The following is a 25,929-nucleotide window of genomic DNA, read 5'->3' on the forward strand; positions in this document are numbered from 1 at the left end:
CACAATCTAGATACACGAGATAACATGATAAAAATGATAATGCTAATGGCAGTAATAATATTGAAAATAATATAAAAGAAATAAACAGGTATGGCGAGAGAAGTGATCTTGTTAATTTGGGGATTCATTTACTCTAATTGATGATAACAGCAGCGAAACGTGAGTGAATGGGTGGGTCTATATGTTCCCTTCGAAGGTATAAGTAAAGGATTTTCGTTTACTCCGTTGACTGTGCTTCCATGTCAAAGTTTAAAAGTAAAATTGTGTTTGGTTTAAATCTTGGTTCAAAGTTATAACTAAAGGCAAGCATTAATTTGTTGAACTCTTATCCAGGAGAGACTGGGAATTGTGTCATCCATACTATATATTTAATTGTTGCATGAAAAAGACTACCAAGGGCAAAATACTTTAAATAATTCCCTCATATTTAAAGTATTTAAAGTGCCATTCTCCTCACAAGTTAAATCGTTACATTACCATTTTCCTAAATGAATCAACTTCTCAGATGTGTGATAACAGAGGACATTCAAACACGGTACCAAATCAACTTACTATTCTTATGTTTGCAGAGATGGTTTTCTGTTGGTTCAGAAGCCTCGCCCACACCGGCCTTGTTGGCAGCTCGGACCCTGAAATTGTAGACCATTCCCTCCTTGAGGTCGGGCACAGTGCATTCGCACTTGGTGTCGGGGGTCTGCAAGACTTCCTTCCACTCGAGGGAGTGCTTGTCCTTGATCTCGACGTGGTAGTGAGTGATGGGACGGCCGCCGTCCTTCTCCGGTGGAGTCCATCGCAAAACGACCATCGTGTTGTCGTAGTCGATGATTTCCGGTTTACCTGGACGAGTTGGCTCATCTGGAAGGGTTTGAGAAGTGTTTTAAGTTGTGGCCAAACAAAACTCTCGCAAAATACCATTGGCGTTAAAGAGGGTGTCTCCTTATGTGTCAATATGCAAAGGAAAACCTGAGGTACAAATTTTCAACACGAACTCGATACAAATTTTCAAAACGAACTGTATTCTCACTGTGACAGTTTTGAAGAAGAAAATGTCACATTACGATTCGTTGGGGAGCATATCTGATCTTTAATCATGAAGATGTTCTTTCATTTCAAAGATGAGTCAGGCTCGAAAGAAATTAAAAAACGTCGTTTTTTAAATACCAATATAATTACACCTCATACAAATTTAAAATCCTGCAAATAATACGCACCAAACACTTACGAGGGTATATTCTACGTAATTACACAGTCACATGTTTTTGTTGGAAATACAGGATGATCTGACAATTCATATATATATATATATATATATATATATATATATATATATATATATATATATATATATATATATATATATATATACTATATATATATATATATATATATATATATATATATATATATATATATATATATATATATATATATATGTGTGTGTGTGTGTGTGTGTGTGTGTGTGTTTGTGTGTGTGTGTAAAGATAAAAAAGGCTCATAAAACACTATTTGAACGTTGCAACCATGTATTTCGAGCACTTCCTTCTGTGCCCCTGTTCACTGGTAAAATATGGACAGATGGAATGTTACAAGAGTATATATATAAAGCATTTGTAGGTGTGGCAGTAAGTCTCCGATGGTATACAGGTCACCGTTTCCCAAGAAGGAGGGAAGTTAAACAATTCTCCGGTGGATTTTGGTCTCATTAACTCCCGTTTGGCGATACGTCTGATGGTCGTATTTTCTGGAACACCTGCTTGAGGAGAGGCCTGAGGAATAACCCGTCGATGTCATCCGATTTCCAACGCCTCCTGACAAGTTCATATTGTTGGTTTGATTGATGATAGCAGATTCCAGCATCTCTCTTTTGTACGGACAGTTACTTTTGAAAACCAGCTCCGCCCCGCTCCAGTTTATGGTATGGCCGTTATCCCTGATATGTAGGAAAATCTCCGAACTCTCCAAAGCATACTGCACTGATCTTTTGTGCTCGACTAATCTTTGCGAGAGGGATCTACCCGTCTCCCCACGTAAACCTCATTACAACTGCTGCACGGAATCTTGTAAACTCCGGCTTCTTCCACTTTTTAATTTAAGTATACGTCAGTGAGCGAGCTCCCGATGGATTTGGGATAATGGAAAATAAAAGGATTGTTAGACCTGAGTTGTTCTGTGACTTTTTGGATGTTTTCGTCATACGGAAGCTTTATTTTGTTGTTAAAATCTATTTGTCTGTTGTGAGTGGGACCTCTGTAGTATATTTTACTCGCTTTGTTAATAGCCTTCTCGATAAAGTGTGGTGGATAGAGCAGTTGCGTTAGGTGTTGGCGGATTGTGTTGAATTCTTTATCTAGGTACCCATTTGAACATATTCTAAGCCCCCTGAGGAATAAGTTGCACTCTGCCATGATCTTTACGGAGACATCATGATAGCTTAAGAAATGAATATAGGAAACAGCGAAACTGGGTTTCCTATATACTGTGAAATATACTGTGAAAGCATATCTGTTCTGTTCTCTTATGATCAGTACATCTAAGAACGGAAATTTTCCGTCCTTTTCCCATTCTGTTCTGAATTTTATGGTCGGAACTAGCGAATTTAGTCTATTAAAAAATTCATTAAAGTCTCCCCAGCTATTGTCCCAGAAAGTAAAAATATCATCTATGTATCTAAGCCAGATCATATTATGAGGTTTGACAGATGACAAAATTTCTGTTTCGAAATATTCCATGTACAAGTTTGGTAGAAGATTCCGTGCAGCAATTGTAATGAGATTTACGTGGGGGAGACGGGTAGATCCCTCTCACAAACATTAATAGAGCACAAAAGATCAGTGCAGTATGCCTCGGAGAGTTCGGGAATTTTCCTACATATCAGGGATAACGGCCATACCATAAACTGGAGCGGGGCGGAGCTGGTTTTCAAAAGTAGTTGTCCATACGAAAGAAAGATGCTGGAATCTGCTATCATCAATAAAACCAACAATATGAACTTGTCGGGAGGACACTGGAAATCGGGTGGCATCGACGGGTTAATCCTCAGGCCTCTTCTCAAGCAGGTAATCCATAAAATTCGACCATCAGATGCATCGCCAGACGGGAGTTAAGGAGGCCAAAAACCACCAGGGAATTTTTAAATTTTCCTCTTGGGAAGCGGTCACCTGTATACTATCGGAGAATTATTGCCGCACCTACATATGCTTTATATATATACTCTTGTAACATTTCATCTGTCCATATTTTACCAGTGAACAGGGGCACAGAAGGAAGTGCTCGAAATATATGGTTGCAACGTTCAAATAGTGTTTTATGGGCCTTTTTATCTTCATATTATACTGTGGTATTACATTAAAAGACATTCATATTATATTCATATTATATATATATATATATATATATATATATATATATATATATATATATATATATATATATATATATATATATATATATATATATATATATATATATATATATATATATATATTTATATATGTGTGTGTGTGTGCATACTCACCGTAAGGATTGCGAGCCGTGATAGGTTCGTCATTCTCCAAAGGTTCTGATTCGCCCTCCTTGTTGACAGCCTTGACGCGGAACTTGTACTTCTTCTTGGGCGTCAGGCCCTCGACCGTGAACTCCTCCTTCTCGGGGCCAATCTGAGGTGGGAGAGGGAATCGTAGGATGAATACTCCCATAATTCTTCGACGACGATTCGCGGCATTGGCCGTGATGACGTCATTGACTTTACGGGGGAATGATTAGGTGACGATTAACGAGGGAGAGGAGTACTGGATGCTTGATTTGGTGAGGAAACATGTTCTTAGATGGTGATTAGGGAGTAAATATATCTTGTCAGATAGTGATTAAAGAGGAAAAACATTTTGTTCATGCCTGAAGTATTTAAATGAAATGCAGTATTGAATACGCCTCATCAGATTTTAAAATGGTGTAATAAGATGGTTTAGAATTCCAATATATAATTTTATATTTCCAGTGGAAATCACAGTTATAGCTACCATCAAAAGTTTCAGTATCGTAGGATGAATCTTGTTTTTATGAGTGTTTAAAGGTGCAGTTAATGATTTAAAATAATGAATCACATGTAGTACGGGGTTGTAAGGTTACAATGTGGGGTAGGGTGGGGTTGGGAGTGGAGGGGGAGGGGAAGGGGAAGGGGATCTTCTTTAAAGTGTTTAGTATTTGGTTAATTCTATAAATACCAATGAAATTAAAAGTAGCTCAAGAAAGAAGCTACGAGTGGGGTGGTCTTTATCAGTTTCATAGGAATACGTGATCTTCATCTTCATTTTAGAGTTAGTAGTTAATGTACCTGTAATGAATAAATCAGTGTCTACGTTTAAGCCAATGCTACCAATACCAGCATCAACAATTGGCGATGGTACTCTACTTTTCATCATACAGAGTGTTTTCAACTGCAGTACTGGCAAAGGATGGCTGTATGTACAGTAAAAGCAGGGAAGAGCATTTCGTTCTGGGGCGAGTTTTTCCTGCATTCGAGCTCAGCATAAAAGTTTTGCCAATTCTCTTGTTACTATTTTGCTTTCTGCATTCTACAAAATATATTAGAGATCTGAAAAAAATTTCTTTATCACAAAACATGACTTCTTAATTCAAAACTATACAGTAAATTCAAGCGATAATCCTTTACACATCTGAAAAGCTAAAGGAATTCTTGAAGAATATTTGAAACCCAGAGCCCACTCCAACTGGAAATGCTCTTCCAAATCAACATGTCTGGGTAAAGGGATCACCAGCTGCTGTATACCTCTTTGACAATCGGGGAAGACAAAAGCTTACAAAATACCAACAAATTATAGAAAGCTCCTCCAAGGAACGATCAAAAAAGGAAATCATAAAAAAAGAAAAAATGCATGAAAAGCGTCACCTCTAGGAGAAAAAATGGATACCTGAACGTTTACCACAAACTCCGTGTCATCCTTATCAAAAAGGGGACCTTTAAAATTTTTGGAGTTCCTGCCATCTCTGGAGGAATCTCTCTCACCCTTGGAGTCCTTTTTCTTTGGAGGGGGATATGTCTCTTTTATGGTGGTTCTCACGGGCACTTCAATGTACTGCAAGGTGGAGACGGGTGAGAGGGAACGGGTCAAACGGGGTTGACAGAGACACAAAAGACAATTCCTCTCGGCACTCCCATGACACTCTCAGACAGGTAACGCCAGCGCCTCTTGCTGGTTACTGTCCGGAGGAGTTGTCACAGAAGCAAGGTTTCTGGCAACTTTTACCATCTTTCCACGCATCTTGCTCGACATCACATTACAGCATGAGCAAAATAGTAATAAAAATTTGCTATTGGCTTTTTTTTTTTAGAATATTATGGTGGCAAAATGCTAACAGACGCCAGAAATATGTTCTTGTGACAAGCCTTGGATGGCAAGGAATGGGACAATTACACTGATGGAAGAGGGTTTAACTAGAATATAATACTGCCATACAAAGTACTGTCTTGAAACTAAAATACTCCTGTTTACACTCTTAACTTTACATCACAGTGCTATATGTGCGAAGTACTGAAAAAAACCAAAAGACAGTACTTTGTAGGCCAATAGTACTATTACTGAACATGATGATAAACATTGTATGCTTAGATTTCAGGGGAAAAACATTAAAAACATCAACACGTATGGTATGAAGAAATGTTAGCATCATATAAGACGATGGTATTATTTCTTTATTATGCGTTTAAACACACTATAAAAGTCTTAAATGAGGATAATTTCCCATTTCTTAAATCAGAATAGAGAACGAAAACAGTATATCTAATATTAAATCTAAATATTCTAGTAATTGTTCATGAGGTTTAACCAAGGCAATGTATAATTAGACAATTATTCATTTTAGATTATAAGAATGTAAATTATTTCCTTTCCAATACAATTATTTTTATTGTTAATTTTCATCTCATCTAAAAACTTTAAGTCTATTACCATGAATCATTTCAAATGCATGAGAACAAAGCGTGTTTTAGTTGTATGGTTTAAGTTAATCTGTAAAACAACATCAGTCATTATAAGATTTTAGCATTTTACTAAGCAGACGAAATTTATTATAATGATTTAATAAACTGAATACAATATATTAAAGAAATTAAAGATATTAAAGTCACAGAAACAGGGTGCCGACTCAATGATAAGGAAAATTATGATATTATTGTTTCTTTTTCTTCTTGGTTACTTCAGATGTAACTGATACAAACATTTTCTCTGGAGTCATTCCTACTGTATCACGAGTACTTTAGGATTGGTCATGGCGTCGTTGTGTCCTTTCAAAATAATTTTTAAATGAAAAAATTTAAGCAAAATCTCGGTGAACATATAAAATTAATCTCAAGAACCTTGTGGAGAAAAAGACCACATTGCGACTGATAACCTGGAAGAAAAGGGGGCACTGGACCTCTGAAAGCGTACGGCAAAGACGAACATCCATCACACAAAATATCAGTCAAAAATGAGACCTAAGAGAGGACATATCTTACCTCGCCTGCTGGTACCCAGTTTCCTGTATCTAGGTCCAGCTTCTCAATGACGTATCCCTCGATAGGTAAACCGCCATCATCCTTGGGCTTCTTCCACTTGAGCTTGACGTGGTCGGCCCTGATCTCATCTGGGAACAGAGGGCCTTCGGGACGGGCTGGCTTGCCTGGAAAGAAATTTAAAAATCAGAAATCATTCCGCTGGAAGGATTTGCCATTAGAAATGTGAACCAAATGGTCCAAGCAGTTCAACGACAGCTATTTTTCAGAAAGTTTTTCTAAGAAATGTCTTAATAAACTTGAAGTTTATAACAAGATCTTTAAGGGATTTCATATATCCATGCGGCAAATAATAATTACAACGATAATTAAAATAAGTTTTTCAATACCACAGTCCTTGCTTACAAAAGTACTTCAGAACGTCGCCAGTCAAGCTTAATTAAGGAACAAGTTTTCGAGGAGTTACTCAGAGAACCAACGACTCGTCGACTTACCAAGAACAACGACGTCGGCCTCTTCCTCGCACGAGCCTACGGAGTTCGTGAGGACAAGCTTGTACTTGCCGGTGTCGGAGCGGACACCCTTCCTCAGAGTGAACACAGTGTTCCTCTCGAACTGTTCGATGGTGATCCTACATATGCAAGAGGAACGGTCAGAAAAAGAGAAACAGCGCAGAATAGGATGGTCATAATACTTATTATATTATACTTGAAAAGAATGCAGTTCTTGGTAGGCTACCTAAACGGCGCTGAAACAAGAGGGAGAGTTTGAAGTAGGAGGGGGTGGGTAGGGAGTGGGGAAGGGGTCACAAATCGAAGCGATTTTGATAAATGAAAATTGAGAGAAAGTTCTCGGGGCAGAGGCAATAAGGGCTGGGGTTGGGAGCGGAGGGAGAGAATGAATCTGACAAGCAGTAACATTGATCTATTCCGCAGAAAGGAAACTCGATCAGTTGGCTGCGGGTATGCAATGTATACAAGAATATTCAGCTCTGATGGTGTAAAAAAAAGAAAAAGAAATGGTGCATCTGTTTGGGTGTAGAATTTCTTGAATCAATCACGGTTTCGACAGACTTAGAAGAAACAATAGCATAGGATGTTGTCCTAATCAAGGAATAATTGACGGAAGAATTCAGAATCGTGAGAGAAATTTTTACAAGGTAAGAGCTAAAACGTCCATCCATTATTATCTACAAGAATGACATGATCAGCAACCAAGTAACTCGACCAATTAAATGTTCTGATGGAATGACGTCACGGAACTAGAGAGATCCAACTGGTCAGGGAGTTACTTACATAAATATCATGAATATTGATTTAAATAAGTAGAAGAAGAGTGTATGACTGATGAACGTGCAAAACAGAGCTAACGTCCACTACCGCGAATAAGGAATTTCTCTATGCACTTTTGACCTAAATTCTATGGAATTCTATCTTTGCACTGAACTGTTAATTAAACCCCGTCGTATGGACGAGGTCCTCACTGATGCAGGTACCAACAGTACAAATAGCAGTAGAATGCATGCAGTGCGAACGCGGATTATTTCAAATTTCATCATCTACAGTACTGTACGCTGAATCCGACCCGGCCTGATCAAATAGCCGCTACGTCTCTACAGTACAGCTGCTACATGCTGAGAAAAGATAAAAAAAAAGCCTCAGAGGGACGGTTAGGTGTCGAAAGTGGAATGGCAATCTGTCAATGCTCTAAAATATTTGGGCTTCAAGGATTTCGGGTTTCCAATGTGAAATGGCTCTGGGCTTATCAGAAATCACTTCGCGATTGGGAACTTACTGCTACGTCTATCGAGAAGAGAATGTGCGAAACCAAAATGAAATGAAGCTTATCTAGACAACCTAAATAAATCATAATCAACTTAAAAGATAGACATTCTAAATGTAATCACATGACATGCAACACGCTTCTAACGAGAGACTGAGAGTGTAAAACATCAATGGCTTCTTCTAAGCGACGCAACTCCATTTCTTCATCTGTTAAAAGGGCCCTTTGAATTCCAGTTCCACTGAACCAGTCAGATGACTGTTTATGCATTTTCTAATATTATCAGATAATAAAATGCATCGTTGCCTTAGACATTTACTTTAGTTACTTTTTTTCCACCTGAATGTTTATTAAAGGTTTTGTTTCTGCGTAAACCTAGTCGTCAACAAGAGCAAAATCCGGAGGTTTAATACTCTGAAAATATTTTCATAGGAGGTATCAGGCACTTTGCAGAAAATGGTAAGTTATAGTGATTATATATATATATATATATATATATATATATATATATATATATATATATATATATATATATATATATATATATGTATGCAGCACTGGGAGTATTTATCGAGATACATCCACAGATGTTCATATTAATAAAACGAGGTGTCTGTCACATCAACCTTGAATTATGTAATAATGAACATCATGATAAGATGTATAAGATTTCCTCTCTCACTCGAGATTTCAATTTCTCTTTTCCAATGTCCCACTCATTTAATTTTTGTGCATCGATGGTTGCGTTAAGGTGGGACCTAAGGCTCATTTAGACTGGAAAATGGAGTTGGAGAGAAACCAATCGTCTTTTACCTCTGAGTCGTCGCATGTTCTGACAGGCAGAAGATTAAAACGAATTCTTTCTAATGAAAAGAAAACGTCGCAGCAGTTTGTAATTACTGAAAGATCTACTACAGGGAGGAGAGAGCTTCCGTGAATGGGACACGAATGAAATTGCTTCAGTTCATACAATTTCCCCTAACAGGGGTTGGCTCCAGAGAAAGAATAAGACAATGGTGCCTACCTCATCTAAGTTTTAATAACTGAATCATGCATGAACCCCCCTGCAGAAAACTATACATATCACAACTATTGATATATATATATACATATATATGTATGTATGTATATATATGCATAACAATAAGTATGTGAATACGCATACTTATTTATGGCATATACGTAACTTATGTCTTCTTTTCCACTGGTAAGGCCATTCTGTAAGCTCTCTCCTTGCTATTAATCTACTGATAAAATAAATTCTAATGCAAGAAAGCAGATTGTTATGGAAAACAATCCGCATATAGTGTAAACAAAAATATAAACAGAGTGCTCAAGAAAGTGTTGGAAGAGAAAAGTAAAAGGAATGTTAACTGTACTCCAAAAAGCAAAGAGAAAAAAAAGAATCGGGTCATTATTTTGGTACAGGGAAAGTTGTCTAAGACAGAATAAAAGTGGCCTTTTCTTCAGTTTTATATTCTAAAAAACAGTTGATGATGCCATACTTATTGTGTTATGGGGTATAAATATGTACGAAAACAAATAATTCACAAAGGATTAAAAATACTAACGAAAATATAAATAAAAATGATAAAATTTCAGTAAAGTGTAAATTTTCTAAAGTACCATTAGAAGAAAATGATGCGGTGAGGAAAAAAATCAGACATACATAAAAAAATAGGTTAGAAAGTTCTAAAGGATTTCAGTGTAAGTTGCGTGGCCTAACTGATACACTGAGCACTTTTTATTCTGTCTTAGAAGGAACCATTCTTTAATTGTTTCCTTTTTCAGTCACCTGTTGATGTTGTAAGGTTCGGGGAGCCTGGAATAAAAATGGTGAGTCTTTATAATCAGGACATTGAGAAGCCTTTCTGTAAACTGGTTTATAGGATATATCCTTTAAAGATCTGCAAGTTTATAAACAGGATGGTCATTACACAGTGAAGGAGAAACTCCTTCATGAAAAAAAAGGTCATGATTCTAAGTGAAGGGTTCCTTAAGGCGTCTCAAACTTTCACAAAACATGATCTTGGTCCCAGTGAACGCCGTTTTTGGGGTGTCTGCGAATTCACAACAGTGAAATTACAGCAAAATCTAGTTTTGGTCACAGTGAAGGTCATCTACAATCGTCCGGGAATTCATAACACTGAATGACAATCCTGTTCGGATGGTTTGTCAGTCTTAGAAAGGTTTGGATTAGTTCAGGGTGCGTTTACAATACAAATGGTACTTCAGTACCTTGTATAGAAATATATATATAGGGTCATTGACATAAGAAAGCTCAATGGATGTCAATATACTTTCGGAAGTTAAGAGTAGACAAGCAGTCCTAGGATTTTTTGTTTTTGTTCTTTTTGTTTTTTGATTTGACTTAAAAGCATCTTTACTTCCAAGGGCACAAGGGTGAATTACACAGGGTTGCAATGTCACTCTAAGCATTTGACTTTTAAGTGAATTTACTCTCGAGGATGAAAGGGTTGATCATCAGGCTTGAAGTTTCCCTCTAAGCATTTGTCTTAAGAGTCAATTCATTTCAAAGGGTATAAAGGGTACACAATAAAACATTATAATAAAAACTTCCATCTAAGTTCAAGTAGTGGATTATCTCTTTCTTTTCTATGGTCTGTCCCTTAAATATACTTAAATCTCTTTGCAATTATGGTCCTCCAGTAGTGTGCATCTTGCAAGTCTTGCTTCATGAAGTCTTTGGAAAATATTTAACCTCACTTACTTTGCAACATACAGTAAAAAAATCTCATAAAAACTCTTACTCCAAGCGTTGAGAGAGAACAATTTACTGACGCCACAAATAGCATTCGTCCCTACAATGACAACTCTCATTCAAAGTAGTAATCTGCATCTTTCCTGGCTTACGAACAATACTTTCCATTCGTCTTTGAATGCAAAATAACAAAATATCCATCAAGCATTAATTATATCACATTATCATAACTAGAAAACTCCCTCCACTCCAAAAACATTTACAGTCTACTGCACTGGGTATACTTAAATATTATTTCAAGAAAAAAATGATTAACTTTTGATAATGTTTTGCTTTGAAGTGTGTCGTCTACCATGACCTAAGTCACAATTAATAAAATTATCAGCTCACCATTATATTGCATGACTATATACATCCATATTCCATCTTCAGTTCTCAAACTCAGTCTTGCAGTTACCACAACTTTCACAAAGTTTCCCTAAAGGAAATTGCAAGTTCATCTTTCAAATACCTGGAATTTTTTCTATTTACCATTCATTCATTCCTAGTCGAGCCTTTGCCATTCCATTCATTAATAGATTCAACAGCCATCCTGCTGTGCCCTCTGAAAATTATCCTTCGTTCTTTGGACCCTTACCTCTGGGATTCGTCAGGGATGACCTCCTTCTCATCCTTCTTCCACGTGACTGTGGGCTCGGGTTCACCACCGTATTTGACGTCAAGTTTGAACATCTTGTCCTTCTTGATGACGATGTTCTTGAATTCATCCTTGTTCTTGACGTATGGCTTCACTGAAAGGGAAAAAAGGGATCAAGTTTACATAGGTGAATCTTGCGTCATTTCTCAATTTAGAATGAACTGGAAGAACAGGTGAATGAGGTGAAAAGATGAGTATTTATTCTGAAGAGCATAAGAGACGAACTGGTTTAAAAGGAACCCACTATCTATGAATATTAGGAAAGTGAAACATAAGTGTGAAAGGCAAATTTGACGACAAACATTTACCTGTCATATCTAAACTACAGTCTGAGAACGCAGGAAACTGTGACATAACACCTGAAGTTTATGAAATCTAAGTAAACTTTAAAAGAAAAATTTTCGACTTCTATCCAACAGAATCACTCTATCTTCAGTCTTCTCACTCTTGCAAAAAATGCAATTTAAATGAACATCAGGAAGACTACTATGATTTACTCTGATATTTGTTGATAGGTGCATCGTACCACCACGAAAGTTTCCTTACCGAATCGGTGTTTGGCCTGGATCGGCTTGGTGGGATCAGAGGGCTCGCCAGGGCCAGCCTTGTTCACGGCTCGGATGCGGAACTCGTACTGGTTGCCTTCCTTGAGGTCTGGGATCGTGCCTTCAAGCACGTCGCCTTGAATCTCGATCCCCTTGGACCAGTCGCTGAAGCGGTCCTGTTGGTGGATGGGATGCAACCGATTAGGAGAGCCTTAGAGGTGGCTTTTTTTTTCAAGCGAATAATCGTTTCGTGGAAAAGGGGACAACAACACTCTCAGGGCAGACAGGGACTTCAGGGTCATTCGGGATGGGTTGTTAAGGTATCATTCTGTTTCATCTTGTTTCATATTTATGATTAATATTTCTTTTTGTCTTGTGAAATATACAATGAGTAACTTGAGAAAACATTATGTCTACTAATATTATCATCGTTGTGATCATTTTTAAAGTTAATCCAAAGGGTATGCATATATATACTTTTGTTGAATTTTAAGGCTATATGATATTATTTATAATATGCATATATATATACATGCATATACTGCATCTATTATACAAGCCAATATATACATGTGTGACTATATATACACAAAATATGTATATAAAATTATTTAATCTTTTGGAAAATTGGATATCGATACTTACTGTATAAAAAAATCTGTTAATAACTGCATTACAGCTGATTTATTTAAACAAAGAAAGTGAATTTGTCGAGAAGCAAAATTTCCGTCATTTTTGCCGTGGGTAATCTGAAGTAATATGGACAAATAGTTTTCTAGGTGAAAAGTAAACATTAAATTAAACATTACCTTGGAATCATCTGAAAATGTTTTGGCATCATTTTCAAGACTTTGTTCTTCAATGTTTGTATTTAAAATGTTTACGAATATGTTGTTTATATATAAAATGATGCTTTCTAAGATGTTAACTTAGATACATATCAACTATAATTATCAGAAAATAATTCAGAAGCACTGGATTAAAATCAATTACTCGCATCATACACATACTTGAAGAAATGTCTTGTATGAATGGCAGAAATACAAGAACAACTCCAAATACTTGAAGCTTACTTCAGTAGAGGCAAAAATGATACTTTTAAAATTTCTTGAACTTCATGACTTAATCGGAAATTCTGCTTGGTTAAAAGATTCATACAAAGAAGGCGACTTATCGGATTAGGTAGAATCAAAACAGAGCGATGCCTCTGACAACAGAGGCCATATTTAACTTTTTTAACACTTGGAGTTTTAAGACGAAAACTTAACCAGAATGCTTCTGTGCATCTGTGTGGCAGATTCTTAAGTGTACAATATATCTACTCTTTGATATTTATGCGGATACTTCAATCTTTTATTTATATCAGAAGATATATTTTTTAATAATCTTATGAAAGGCTATGTGTGTTACAAAGCTACGTTGTTAGTCTGAATGAGAGCCAAAAAGCCGTTTGTTTACGTGGACTAGGATACTGTTTATTTTACTTGAATGAATCGAAACTTGTGTTAAGATTTACTGGTTTCTACGAAGTATTTATGGGGCATGTCTGCAACGAGAAAATAAATATATGTAGTGGGGTCACTAATGTATTTGTTTTCTGGTGCAGGACTGGAGAGAGACATATCTTGCTTGGCTAAGTGCAGCTAGGAGAATTCTTTCCATATTTTACCATAATCAGCTCAGTTCAGGTACCACCAACAAATTCAGACCTTATGAATATTGCAACGAGGTTCATTTTCCGATAGATCACAAGTGATTCTACATGATATGTTGTTTTTAAGTGAGCTGGTTTTATGTCAGCACGGGCTCTTACTTATATAGCAGCCCGTAACTGGATGATATTCTGCAAAGCAAGGATGCAAGAATTTTATACTTTTGACTGTCCCCAATTAGCCAGAATCTAAAACACTTTAGTTCCCCCAAGATTCAACGTATAGAAACCGGCGTCCAGAACTCTAAGTTCTGACCTTGGCTGGCGAAAAGGAACCTTTTGCTGACGTATTCTAAGGCTGAGTTTGAAGTGGCACGAGAGCCACATCAAACCAGTACCAAACCCATTCTTTGGACAGTGCTCTTACCACCTCTCCTCCGTCAGGCATGGCTCGGGTCTGCAGAGCGATCACAAAATGTTAATTAGGTCATGTGGGTACATCTAATGGAGGAACGAGCATATGGACATCTACAACTTACATAGTTATTTTTTTATCCTATTTGTTGGAGTTTTTAATGATGATAACCCTTTGATTTTGTCTGGAACCGTGTATATATCTGTCCCATTAATGTTGGACTCATAATTATATACACGATATCATATTTACATATAAACTCACGAGATTTACACAGTGTAAAAGTTGGATGTCTATATGTTGGTTCGAAATGCATTTTGAACATTCATAATGCATTGCTTCTCAACCTGGTCAGGAGAATGAAAATGAAAAAAAAGGGAAGAACGCCATAAAAACACAAAAAGAGCAGGTTCACGGACGGTGCGATAAAAGGAAAATACAAAATAAAATCAGAAAAAGGTAGCAAAAGAGACGAAGTAAAATGCTAGGTAGAAGAAAAGGGAAAACACAAAAAATATGCAAGTCGGTAAAATGTGAAATAAAAACAACACTGCAAGACAGGGAAACGATAAAATAAAATCAAACGAGATGATATAAAATAAAATAGGGTGAAAACATAAGAAAAATAAAGCAGTGGACCAGAAAACTGCACATAAGGCTGACCAGAGTGAGGACATTCATCGGAAAACGACATTAGCGTCTTGACCTGAACAAGTTATTGAACAAGGAGTAAACATCATAAATGTATGGCAACACGGACTATATATATATATATATATATATATATATATATATATATATATATATATATATATATATATATATATATATATATATATATATATATATATATATATATGGGAGAATTAGTGCACCATCAAATAAAAAAAAGAAAATTGAATAGGCCAAAGAACACTTACGTTGTAATTGTAAGCGTTATTACAATATAATAACAATAATAACTGTTATCTTTACTAAGATCTAGTCATCATGTTCACTTTGTCGTATTTACACAGAACAAGTTCAGATGAAACACGTTTTTGAAAAGACACTGGCTGAAATGTATTACCATTTTGACATTACTGAAAAAACAAAAACAAAGTATACGTGAATTTTAAAGATAAGAAGAAGAGAACGAGGGGAAAATAAAAGAAGTTAAAGATAAAGGTAATAAAGACACTGCTGATTGTCAGATACTGAGAAAAAACTGACGTCATGCTGACAAGCAGATAAAAGATTAGCAAAACACAAGTGTATGAATTATCAAACACTCGCTAATCTACTCATGGACACGCACAAACGATGTACAAGATTATAAAACAAAACTCCAAAAAGGAGAACCAAAAAAGGAGATGTGAGTATAAAAAATGAAAGTAAAATACATACAAAAAGATTGCCCTAAGCAATATCCATATCAATCATAAATTAATAACATGGCATCATTATAGCTAAAATATTTATTAATTGCTGAACAAAAGCTATAATGAAGCTGCAAAATCAGATGTTTAACTTAAGCTACTAATTAATTATATGATCGTTTCAAATAATTTGGAAGCCAGATGATATAAATCACACGTGCGGGACAAAAAAACGAAATGTACATTTTACAGCAATTTTTGGAAAGATCTAGATTTGGTCTATAGTGCATCGGTTAACGTCAAAGTAAAAGCTGTAGATTATAATCCTGAGATCGCAAAAATCATCTCGCAAAATCTTATACGACCCCTTTGCATAAGGCAACAAAAAAGATGAGTCGAAACGAAGATATTAAAAAATAAGAAAATCTTGTCGTCCCTTCCAAGATATGTTTGAAAGCAACTTCATTTAACTTTGGACCTATTGTCCGCAAGAAGAAATTCGGCTTCAAATCTTTCGAAAGTCAGAACTGCAAAAGCAGGACGCCTGGTATCAAGCCTGTAGCTACATGGCACTACAAAAACTAAGTCAAATCTAAAGCAACTTCTTTTATCACAGGAACTGTTACACATGTAACACAGCGCTGATAAATTGTGCCTACTAGCAATGCTCTAGTCTAAGACTCTCGAAATAACAACTGAAGTGAGACGAAGAAACAGATAAGAAGTGCGTGAGGAAGACAAGAGTTGAGACCGATCGAGACCTACCCTGAACTCGATGATGTAGCCAGTGATAGGAGCACCGCCGTCGGTCTCTGGCCGAGACCAACGCAGGTCAGCATGGTTAGGACCCCAATCGTTGATCTCCACCGTCAGGATCTTTCCAGGTTCGTCTGCAGGAGGGTAAGACAGATTATTTTAACCGAATAACGTATCAGCCATAGCACTCATTGTAATAGATTTTTTCCTCGACTTGAGCGAACTCAAAGGTTTAATATCTCTCCGAATAAGGACTCTTAGTAATGGCAATAAACAACTAGTGAAACAAGGAAATAAATGATCAATACTATTGATAAAACGTGGTTTAAGAGACCACTAAGTAAGTTACAGATCGAAGGGAATGATTGGAATCATATGCCTGAAGAAAGACACGAAAACTGAAAGGGCAGATAGTGAACATGAAGAGTGGAATTTGAAGGCTAGAAAAAGGATGGCATATAAATAAAAAGTGGCAAATAAATGAGTAAATAAGAGATAGCACACACAAGAGAGCTTATAGAACCTGAAGAGTGAAATTTAAAAGCTCAAAAAAGATGGTATATAATAAATGAAAAGTGGTGAACAAATGGGCAAATAAGAGATAGCATACGTAGCAAATTTGAAGGATAAAAGATTACATATAACAAATGAAAAGTGGCGAAAAATGAGTAAATAAGAGATGTCATACATAAGAGAACTGATACTTACCCCATGGGTCCTTGGCTAAGATAACCTTGGGATACACAGCAGGCTCGGAAGTACCGATCTTGTTGGTGGCAGAGACTCGGAACTTGTACTGCTTTTTGTTCTCCAGGTCTTCCATCTTGATGGTGGTGGGCTCGTCTGCAGGGATCTCAGCCACCTGCGCCCAGCCTCCTGCAGAAGGCGCGGAAGGAGGAGAATGGGGATGAGTGTGTTTTTATAGTTAAGCGAACAGCTCGGTGGCTGTATCGAAATCAGCTGCTTCATAATCGAGTTTTTTAAAATCAAATTGGAGGTGTGTCGTGACTGGGTCTTTGCTAATGTGTAAGATATACTTCTTATCTGAAGGTATAGACTACATATATATATACATACAGTATATATATTTTTTTTTGTATAGGTGTACTTTTAAGATTGTAATTAACAACATGTAAGTATGCATGTTTTATATTTTTATTAGGATTTATATAAACAGTGAAATAACAATGTTTTGCTTCGTTTATGTTCATGTACTTCCATGCAGTGTAGGGCACTAACTATAACAAATTCGTAATAACAAAATGTTCTTTCTTTTTCTCTTGAATCTACTAAAACGGATTATTCTGAACAGTCTTCTATAAGAGTATGAAGAACATGAACTAGCTATGAAATCTGACTCGTGTAGAACTTCAAATATAAAATAATACATATTCGCGCTAATCTATGTCATACTTGCCGTTTCTAGAGTAGGCCTACACTTTGTTAACTTTGTTATTTGCCTCTGCCTATGCGCCTTTGCTTCTACTCTCGTGTTGTTATTTGTGACTATTTCATTTACTTTAAGGTCTGAATTTTTTCTTAATAATGTTGACGTGTTTCAAAGTGACAAAACAGAAAAGGAAATGACTTCGTTTCCTTGCATCAAGCCTTTTGTGAACGTTCGTCTGTTCTCGAGCAAGATCTCTGCTCTGTGTTGTTGTCAGACAAAGCCGGCCTTATACCAGCGCAGTCTCTTGCTCGTGCGAGCAGCTAGCTACAACTTGTGTGAAAAGCTAAAAAGTGTCGGAAAGATAGAGTAGACAAGATAACTCAAATAATCAGAATAAATCATGCTCGTGTCCCGAGTTCCCAGATAAAAAAAAAAAAAAAGTCTGGGCGACAGAAATGACAAGCGTCTACTGAAGCGGTTCCCAGCGCAGACTGAACATTAGATATTATAATCATTTAATTTCTTGGAGGTGGGATGATCATGGCAAGGTCAAAAGAGAAAGGCAAGAAATTAAATTGTAATATCTAATTTCGTAGCTTCAACGGAGGTGGTGACTTGAAGGCGAGAGATGCTCTTATTTAAGTATTTCTGTTTTTGATTCAATGACTTTTATTGTACAATGTAAGTTTGTATATAAAACGATTTTCTCAACACAGCAAAATTTTCTACAGACAAAATATGTGCAACTCTTTGGTTGTTCACAAGAAATGAACAAAATAGCAGAAAGTAACAAAAAAGATGTAAACGAAGAACGAGAAAACTGTATACACCTATAAGAGAATAGATTGAGAACAATATATTAATGATTTATTTAATCACTAAAACTGTTGCACATAACTTCAATCATTACTTTGATAGTGTTCTAGTTAGTGGTAAATTTAAACAGACGAAAAGTATATTCTCTGTTTGAAAGGAAACTGGTATAATTTTAACACCTTATTAACAAAAAGAAATATGGTTTCAAACGTATTAATGTAAAACTAATTCAAGTCAACGTTTTTCCGCTCTTTCTAGAAAAATAATATCTAGTGATCGGAAACGTTCAAATCACTGTTTGCTACTCTAGAATGTTTTGGCGTTAGCAGGCAAGTATTACCATTGGCTGGGCCTGAAGAAATCTCACATTTATTTATTATAAACAGTAATCTATTATCATTTGTTTACTTTACTTCTTTAAATCATAATCGTTAAACAATCTGTGACTGTGACTTCAGACCCAGCTTTGAAATTGCGCTTGTATTACCAGGAAGCTAAATATGAGTATGACACATATATACTCCGTATATATGTGTATACGCAAATCAAATTGCAGCTGTTATCTGCATGATGCGTAAGTGTTTTGAAGATGCATCTGTGAGTAGGTGTTACTGGAATTGTATTGCTATGCATTATATTCATTCAAAAGTGTTACAAAATCTGAAAAAAAATAAAAATCAAATAGAAAGCGACAGGTCTACGAAGAGCCCTCGTGGACGAAGAGTTCCATAATGCTGGATTAACATTCAACATCTTCTCCCGCGAGGGAGGAGAAGCAGAAGTAAATAAAATGAGAGAGATAGAAGACAAACACATCGATCCTTACCACAGGATTTTATGGAAATGGTCAATTGTATCAATAAGCCCATCTTTTATTTTTTTTTAAATTAAATTAACTCATGTTTAATTTTAAGTTTATAGTTGATGTCTTCAAGTTATCAAGGAGTGAATTCCTGATCTATTTACAAAAAAAATTTCCACAAACCAAAATGCCTTAAAGAAAATGTGAAATTAAATTTAAATTTCAAAGACAAACTTATAAGAAATTAAGTTGAGCAGGAAATTATCATAATCATAAGAGAATTTCAAGAAAGAAATAACTTTGAATTATGAAATGATTACCCACATCAAAGTGTAGTCTTTGTCCAAAACAGCTTTGAAAGCTGATATGATTATTCTTGAAAGTTGATCAAATACAACTTATGAAGCTTATTACAAATCTTATAACTATAGATCTGTGAAATAGATTCTCTTCCTTTCAAGCAAAAAACAAATAGTAAGTATTATTAAAGAGTTGTGGAAATTATAGCTAGAGGTCCTCTGGACATATTTAGGCCTGATTTCAAATTTCCTATAATCCTCGGTAGAAAAAGGAATATACAGCTACGGTGCAACAAGACATTGTTTAGAAGGATTTACATAGTTTGCTTTTAAAAGCAAATGTGTCATCTTAATAAGTCGTATAAAATAATATGTATATATTTATTTTTAAATTGATGCTTCATGCAAGGCCTTCCTGAACCTAGTGCATTCTTCATCAACATCGTTTTAATGGATTTACATCGAGAGACAATACTTGAGTTGAAGGTGCTTGTTTGGGAAGGAGGAATGTTTCTCAAAAAGATTATTTATTACGTAACAACAATAGTATTTTTTTATAGCACTGAAAATAATCCCACTGACTGCGGCCAACGCAAGCACTTTCAGCGCAATGTACTGTCATTCCAATTAAAAAGGCAACCGCTACTAGGCGTCATTGCAACTAAAGGCTTCTGCAATACTTTTTATATTACGCACTTTTTTCTCCAATGGTGTGTCTATGAGTCTCTACGAGAAGCTGTCTACCAAAGCAAAAATTATGAGGTGCCATTAATCAAACACAAGGATACATTCTAATCTGCACCAGATAATTTTTACATCTATTTCTCATAATTTTTTTTTTTTTTTTTTTTTGGCTATGAGATGCAAGAGACAACAGACACTACTAAACGAACTAACATTAAATTAAAAGCGTTAAAGAACGCACATATATCATTGCTTCGAACCACTGTAATTTAAAATAAAGCCTTATTGAGAGACGATATAAGACGCGGCGGACTGAGTTACTTAAACACAGGGTTTTTGGATTCACCGCGCGTGGCGTTTCAGTCATGTTTCTCATTTAGCACTGACTTGGGAGTGAGCGCTTCTGATTTACTTTCATTCGGTGGCTTGATTTACATATATGTCAATAAATGTTCAGAAAATATTATTTAGGGAAAATGTTTCATATTTAATAAAAATATATTTTTTTTCAGTGTCAGTTGAGAGATCAGTTTAGACTCATTTCATCTGAAATGTGTATAAGATAATTGGACTGAACTCGAAGGCGCGCTTCATACAGACTGACATCAGAGCTGAAATTCAATTGCTTGAAAAGGGTGACAGGCACAGGCACCCAGGCCCTTGCATTCCAGCACTTAATAATAATAATAATAATAATAATAATAATAATAATAATAATAATAATAATAATAATAATAATAATAACAAATCTATGCAGATGCGTCCTTCGCGTTCTGAGAGTCCATTCCGTTCACATATAAAATTATCGAATATAATTATCGTAATCTAATTAAATTTATTTAAAAAGATTGGTTGTTGTAGCATATCAGGCAAGAGCAGTTATGATTATTTCTCAATAAACCGGTTCTCTTTTTTTTGGGGGGAGGGGGTTAGTTTCACTCTCTACCTGTCCGTTCCCAGATTCTCGGATGCGAAGCTGTGAAGAAGAAAACCAAAACAAAACACGATAAATACGGGTTACGCAATTGATCTGCCAGAAATGAAGAAATGGGTGAGGGGTGTGGGAGGGACTTTATCACTGACGTTTTGGGGGGAAATTTTTAACTGGAGGGAGGGAGGGAGGGATTCATGAAGAAACCATGATGAACAGAAAAATTCGATTATAACAGTCTCACGTAAATAAGAGATTAAAATGCAATTCTTAAAGTTAAAACCAGTCTCAGACTTGGAGTTCTTTGTGGCAAACTTTTATTTGTGTAGACGATTTCTCTACCTGTCGTATGAATCCTGAATGTAATAGGTATCAAATTTATTTAGGTGTGGCTACAAAAATTTGATCGTGTTATCCACCATATATATGTCCCTAGTTTGAAGGCAGTTACATATAGAATACCTTCAACATTCTGACAAAATAATTACTTGCATAATTGCACAAAGTCAAGTAACTATCAATAAGACGAAACATTAATAAACATATGTCTTAAAGTCCCCAATCGCTCTCATTGAGACATTGTAAAAAGCCTCTTCTGACAGTTTTTTTTTATTTAACGTGATAGTTCGTGAAAAAATCAAAATTGCCTTGACACAAAGTAATCCCAGTGAGACATGAACTACAGCTATTATTTTTCTGAAGGTCATATTTTTGGACAGGTCTGGACATGCATGATAATTTGCTTTATCTGATGAAAACAGATCCTGCAGACAAAGTTGTTCAAAGAATCCATAACACTACTCTCTCTCTCTCTCTCTCTCTCTCTCTCTCTCTCTCTCTCTCTCTCTCTCTCTCTCTCCAAATCCAAAAGACAGACAGCATTCATGAGCTTAAAGAAGGGTTCTTAAAAACTAGATAACACACAAAAAAGAAAGGATTCAGTTGAAAATGGAACACACATTTATCAGTCTTGGGAAATTAGAACATTCACTATAGGACATTCATTTTAAGACATTCATTTGAACCTCACTGCAGTCCACCTTCCAGGGAATATGCCCAACAGCTTTTCTCTTGACACAATTTCACTAAATCACTATCCTCGTTTTGCAGAGGCTGATAAATTTTTGTTTAAGCTAAGACATATGTGTATGCTCTTTTTATTTATTATATATATATATATATATATATATATATATATATATATATATATATATATATATATATATATATATATATATATACATATATATATATAAACTGCATATGCTCATATGCCCATACAAAATGTACATCCAACTGGAGGATAAAAAAATCTATCTTAAATCTAGAATTTTTTAAAGCCCTCATAAGTTACAAAAATGAGGTAAAGCTTAAAATATGAAACATTTTAATACTGAATACAGAGCAAGCTCAGAAAAAGTAAATGAATGAAGAGTAGATAAAGTACTCTATCACAGTCTCAGTGTGAAGTTGTGAGATTCAAAGTGAAATATAACTCATACGTACATCTGAAAGCCTTTCTTTTTTTCTCACTGAAGGATGTCAGAAGATTCTTTTCTATTTATTTTCACAAATTTGGACGTTTAATCCGAATGTGAAATGGCATGCATTAAGATAATGAAGAAGGGAATTCGATTTGATTATCTTCAAAATTGGACGGAAATTGACTGAGTCAACAGAATAGGAGCAGAAAAGGACTGACCAACAAATCTAAACGAGACATTCATTTGGGTGAACAGTTTTGTCTTTACTGTTCATGAAGGGTTCTGGGGACTCAGCATGAACATCTCTGGCCTCATTCTCTTCTCGCTCTTATCGATGGTGAACTGTACAGTACAAAGATCCACGCCGGAAACAGAGTCGATAGTTACAGAAAATGGGAAAGTACAGAGATCAGATCAGAAGGAACATCTTGTCTGCAACCTTACCCTTGACGGAGAAGTCCTGCCTCTCGATGGTGTAGTAAGACAACGCCATACCACCATCATCCTTAGGAGGCTTGAAGGTCAGCACGCAGGATGTGGAAAAGACGTCAGAGACCTGGAGGAGGAAGAAAACGTGAAGATAAGGAAACAAAAACTTTCTGAATATCTTGTGACTCTCATATGGATCAACTGGAGGATTTGTTCAATAATGAAAACAGAAAACGGAATGAGCCAAAAATGAAGAGATAAAGAAAACGAATGAATGGCAAAAGGCAAAAGCAATACAACTGGACCCGAAGGAATGCTGCAAAGAACATTCATTGTTACCACATACGTTTACCCGTCGAAGGGTACCGCTTAGTGTGACTCACACAACTACTATAAGCGATACCCAGTAACCACTGCTAACTCGTCCTCACCTCAATCTCTGTTGGTGGAGAAGGTTTGTCTTGCATGTTCAGCTTGATCTCCTTAGTGCTCTCACCAGCTTTGTTGGTCATCTTGACGACGTACTTGCCGCTCTGGTCTCTGCTGGGCTTCTTGATGGTGTAGGAAACCTTCTTCTCGCCGACGTTGATCTCGATTTCCTTGACGGGAATGGCCTTGCCGTCCTTCATGAGCTTGGCCTCCACCTTTGAGAGCCTGGGACCAGTGACTGGAAGAGGATCGTAAGTATAAGGACTGGAGTTTCTGATCACTCGGCTATGACGCAAGGTCTGTTGTGCCAGAACAATGCTCTACTCTATATGGAAGTCATGCATTATTATTATTATTCAGAAGATGAACCCTACTCATATGGAACAAACCCACAGGGGTCATTGCCTTAAAACTCAAGCTTCCAAAGAATATGGTGTTCATTAGAAACCAACAGGTTTGCTATACAGAATCGGTTTAACAAGAAAGCATTTACGTTATCTATACAATGGTTCTTTTACTCTTTCTATCTCTGGTTTCACTAAAGGGTTATCGCTACCACTTACTGGTGTAGGGCACATCGAAGGTGAAGGGCTTGGTGACTGGTCCTTCATAAGGTTCCTCTGGCTTGATGCTTGGTGGCTTCTCGCCCTCGCCTACGCTGTGCTGGCAAGTGGACTCAAGAGAACCGCACACCACCTGGAGTATGAAGGGTCAGTTAAGCTCAGTGGAATTATATTTGTTTTTAACTGCGTTTCGCGTGTCATGGAGTCTGTCGTTGAATGCAGGCTTAGATAACTGGTGGAACGCAGTCACCATGTATTTAGCAAATTGTGTGTGCGCGCGCGCGCGCGCGTGTGTGTATATATATATATATATATATATATATATATATATATATATATATATATATATATATATATATATATATATATATATATATATATATATGTGTGTGTGTGTGTGTGTATGAAACTGACTGGTCACAGCCCTTTATCATGCTATAATACATAATTTAACGGAAGATAACACAGCAATACCCATCCAGTGAAAATAACAACAAACCATAATTGTCCACTTTCTCTGTATTATCCCACCGACTGATAAAAAAGAAAAAACTCAGACCCACCTTGATGTCACCCTCGTGCTCGGCCATGAAGGCTTCCTTGATGATGAGACGGTGGATGCCGCGGTCCTTTTTGATCTCGTAGTTGCCGCCGTCCTTGATTTCCTCGCCCTTCAGGAACCACTGGACGGTGGCGTTGGGGTCGACCAACTCCACCTCGAAAGTGGCAGGCTGGCGCTCGTAGGTGTTGGTGTCCTGCAGCTTCTTCTTGAACTTGTTCTCGTCTGGAGGAGGAGTGAGTGAGCGGTTAAGGTTAGTACGAGAATGAGGTCTATCAAAGGGTGCTCCTTGAGAAGATAATCCAAATTTAATATATGTTTATTTCTTATTCACCATACAAGGAAACGGGAACACTATGTTATGCTACTTGGTAGGAGTCGCACAGCAATATGATTCCAAACTCTCTCGCTTTCTCCAATAATAAATTGTAAATTCATATTCTCACATCATGCCCCTAACAATATGGTATCAAACTCTCTCTTTTTGAAAAATACTACATATTCCTGTATCATACGATTGGCTGGAGTCTCATAACAGTGTAATGGCATCCATAAAGGCATAACTTCACTTCAAAAACTCTCAGAAAACAATAACAGTGTTATACCATTTTGAGGGAACACGAAAGCAGTGAAATAACAGTCTCTCTCTCTCTCTCTCTCTCTCTCTCTCTCTCTCTCTCTCAAGAAACCACAAAACTCACACTGCACAAAGAGCTCGCAAGTGGTCTCATCTGCGTTGGTCTTGCAAGTGTATTTGCCCTCATCAGACATGGCGATGCTCTTGAAGACAAGCTGCCTCTTCCTGCCGTCCTTCATGATTTTGACACTGTGGGGAAAAGGGACGTTGGTCGTCGCTCTTTCGTGACAGTTTAGGCACTACATTTCTAAAATAACATTCTGTTTGATCGGAAAGGCAAAGATCGACGAGAAACGCTTGATAATACGAATAAAATGAGAGTAAAATAAAGAGGAAATGAACTTGTTTCTGAATGATCGTTGCTAGAGGACGTCGATAACAAAATATTTCTTGAATAGTTTGTCAAGGTTCTTCATAATAATTGACATGTTTTCTCCTAATATTTTCAATGTAATCAAAATTTATATGT

At 36.4% G+C, this 25,929-nt stretch overlaps 1 protein-coding gene across 50 annotated transcripts in view; it reads right to left on the minus strand.

Annotated features, from left to right (window-relative positions):
* Positions 1-25,929, minus strand: part of bent (projectin protein bent) — a 206,019-nt gene that overhangs the window by 62,190 nt on the left and 117,900 nt on the right. For 42 of the 50 annotated variants that reach the window (XM_067132017.1, XM_067132002.1, XM_067132011.1 and 39 more), the window contains 16 exons: positions 25,525-25,649; positions 24,828-25,048; positions 24,265-24,397; positions 23,704-23,939; positions 23,288-23,399; positions 21,375-21,404; positions 17,146-17,313; positions 16,447-16,571; positions 14,336-14,365; positions 12,259-12,433; positions 11,653-11,806; positions 10,089-10,115; positions 7,006-7,142; positions 6,515-6,678; positions 3,515-3,656; positions 553-855 (listed from right to left, as the gene is read on the minus strand). In XM_067132017.1, the coding sequence (XP_066988118.1) occupies positions 553-855; positions 3,515-3,656; positions 6,515-6,678; positions 7,006-7,142; positions 10,089-10,115; positions 11,653-11,806; positions 12,259-12,433; positions 14,336-14,365; positions 16,447-16,571; positions 17,146-17,313; positions 21,375-21,404; positions 23,288-23,399; positions 23,704-23,939; positions 24,265-24,397; positions 24,828-25,048; positions 25,525-25,649 (2,282 nt within the window). The remainder of the gene's footprint in view (positions 1-552; positions 856-3,514; positions 3,657-6,514; positions 6,679-7,005; positions 7,143-10,088; positions 10,116-11,652; positions 11,807-12,258; positions 12,434-14,335; positions 14,366-16,446; positions 16,572-17,145; positions 17,314-21,374; positions 21,405-23,287; positions 23,400-23,703; positions 23,940-24,264; positions 24,398-24,827; positions 25,049-25,524; positions 25,650-25,929) is intronic. The other 8 variants (XM_067132266.1, XM_067132246.1, XM_067132100.1 and 5 more) reach the window with 4 other exon arrangements.

Source organism: Macrobrachium rosenbergii, chromosome 3 (assembly GCF_040412425.1).
Source record: "Macrobrachium rosenbergii isolate ZJJX-2024 chromosome 3, ASM4041242v1, whole genome shotgun sequence".
NCBI lineage: Eukaryota > Metazoa > Arthropoda > Malacostraca > Decapoda > Palaemonidae > Macrobrachium > Macrobrachium rosenbergii.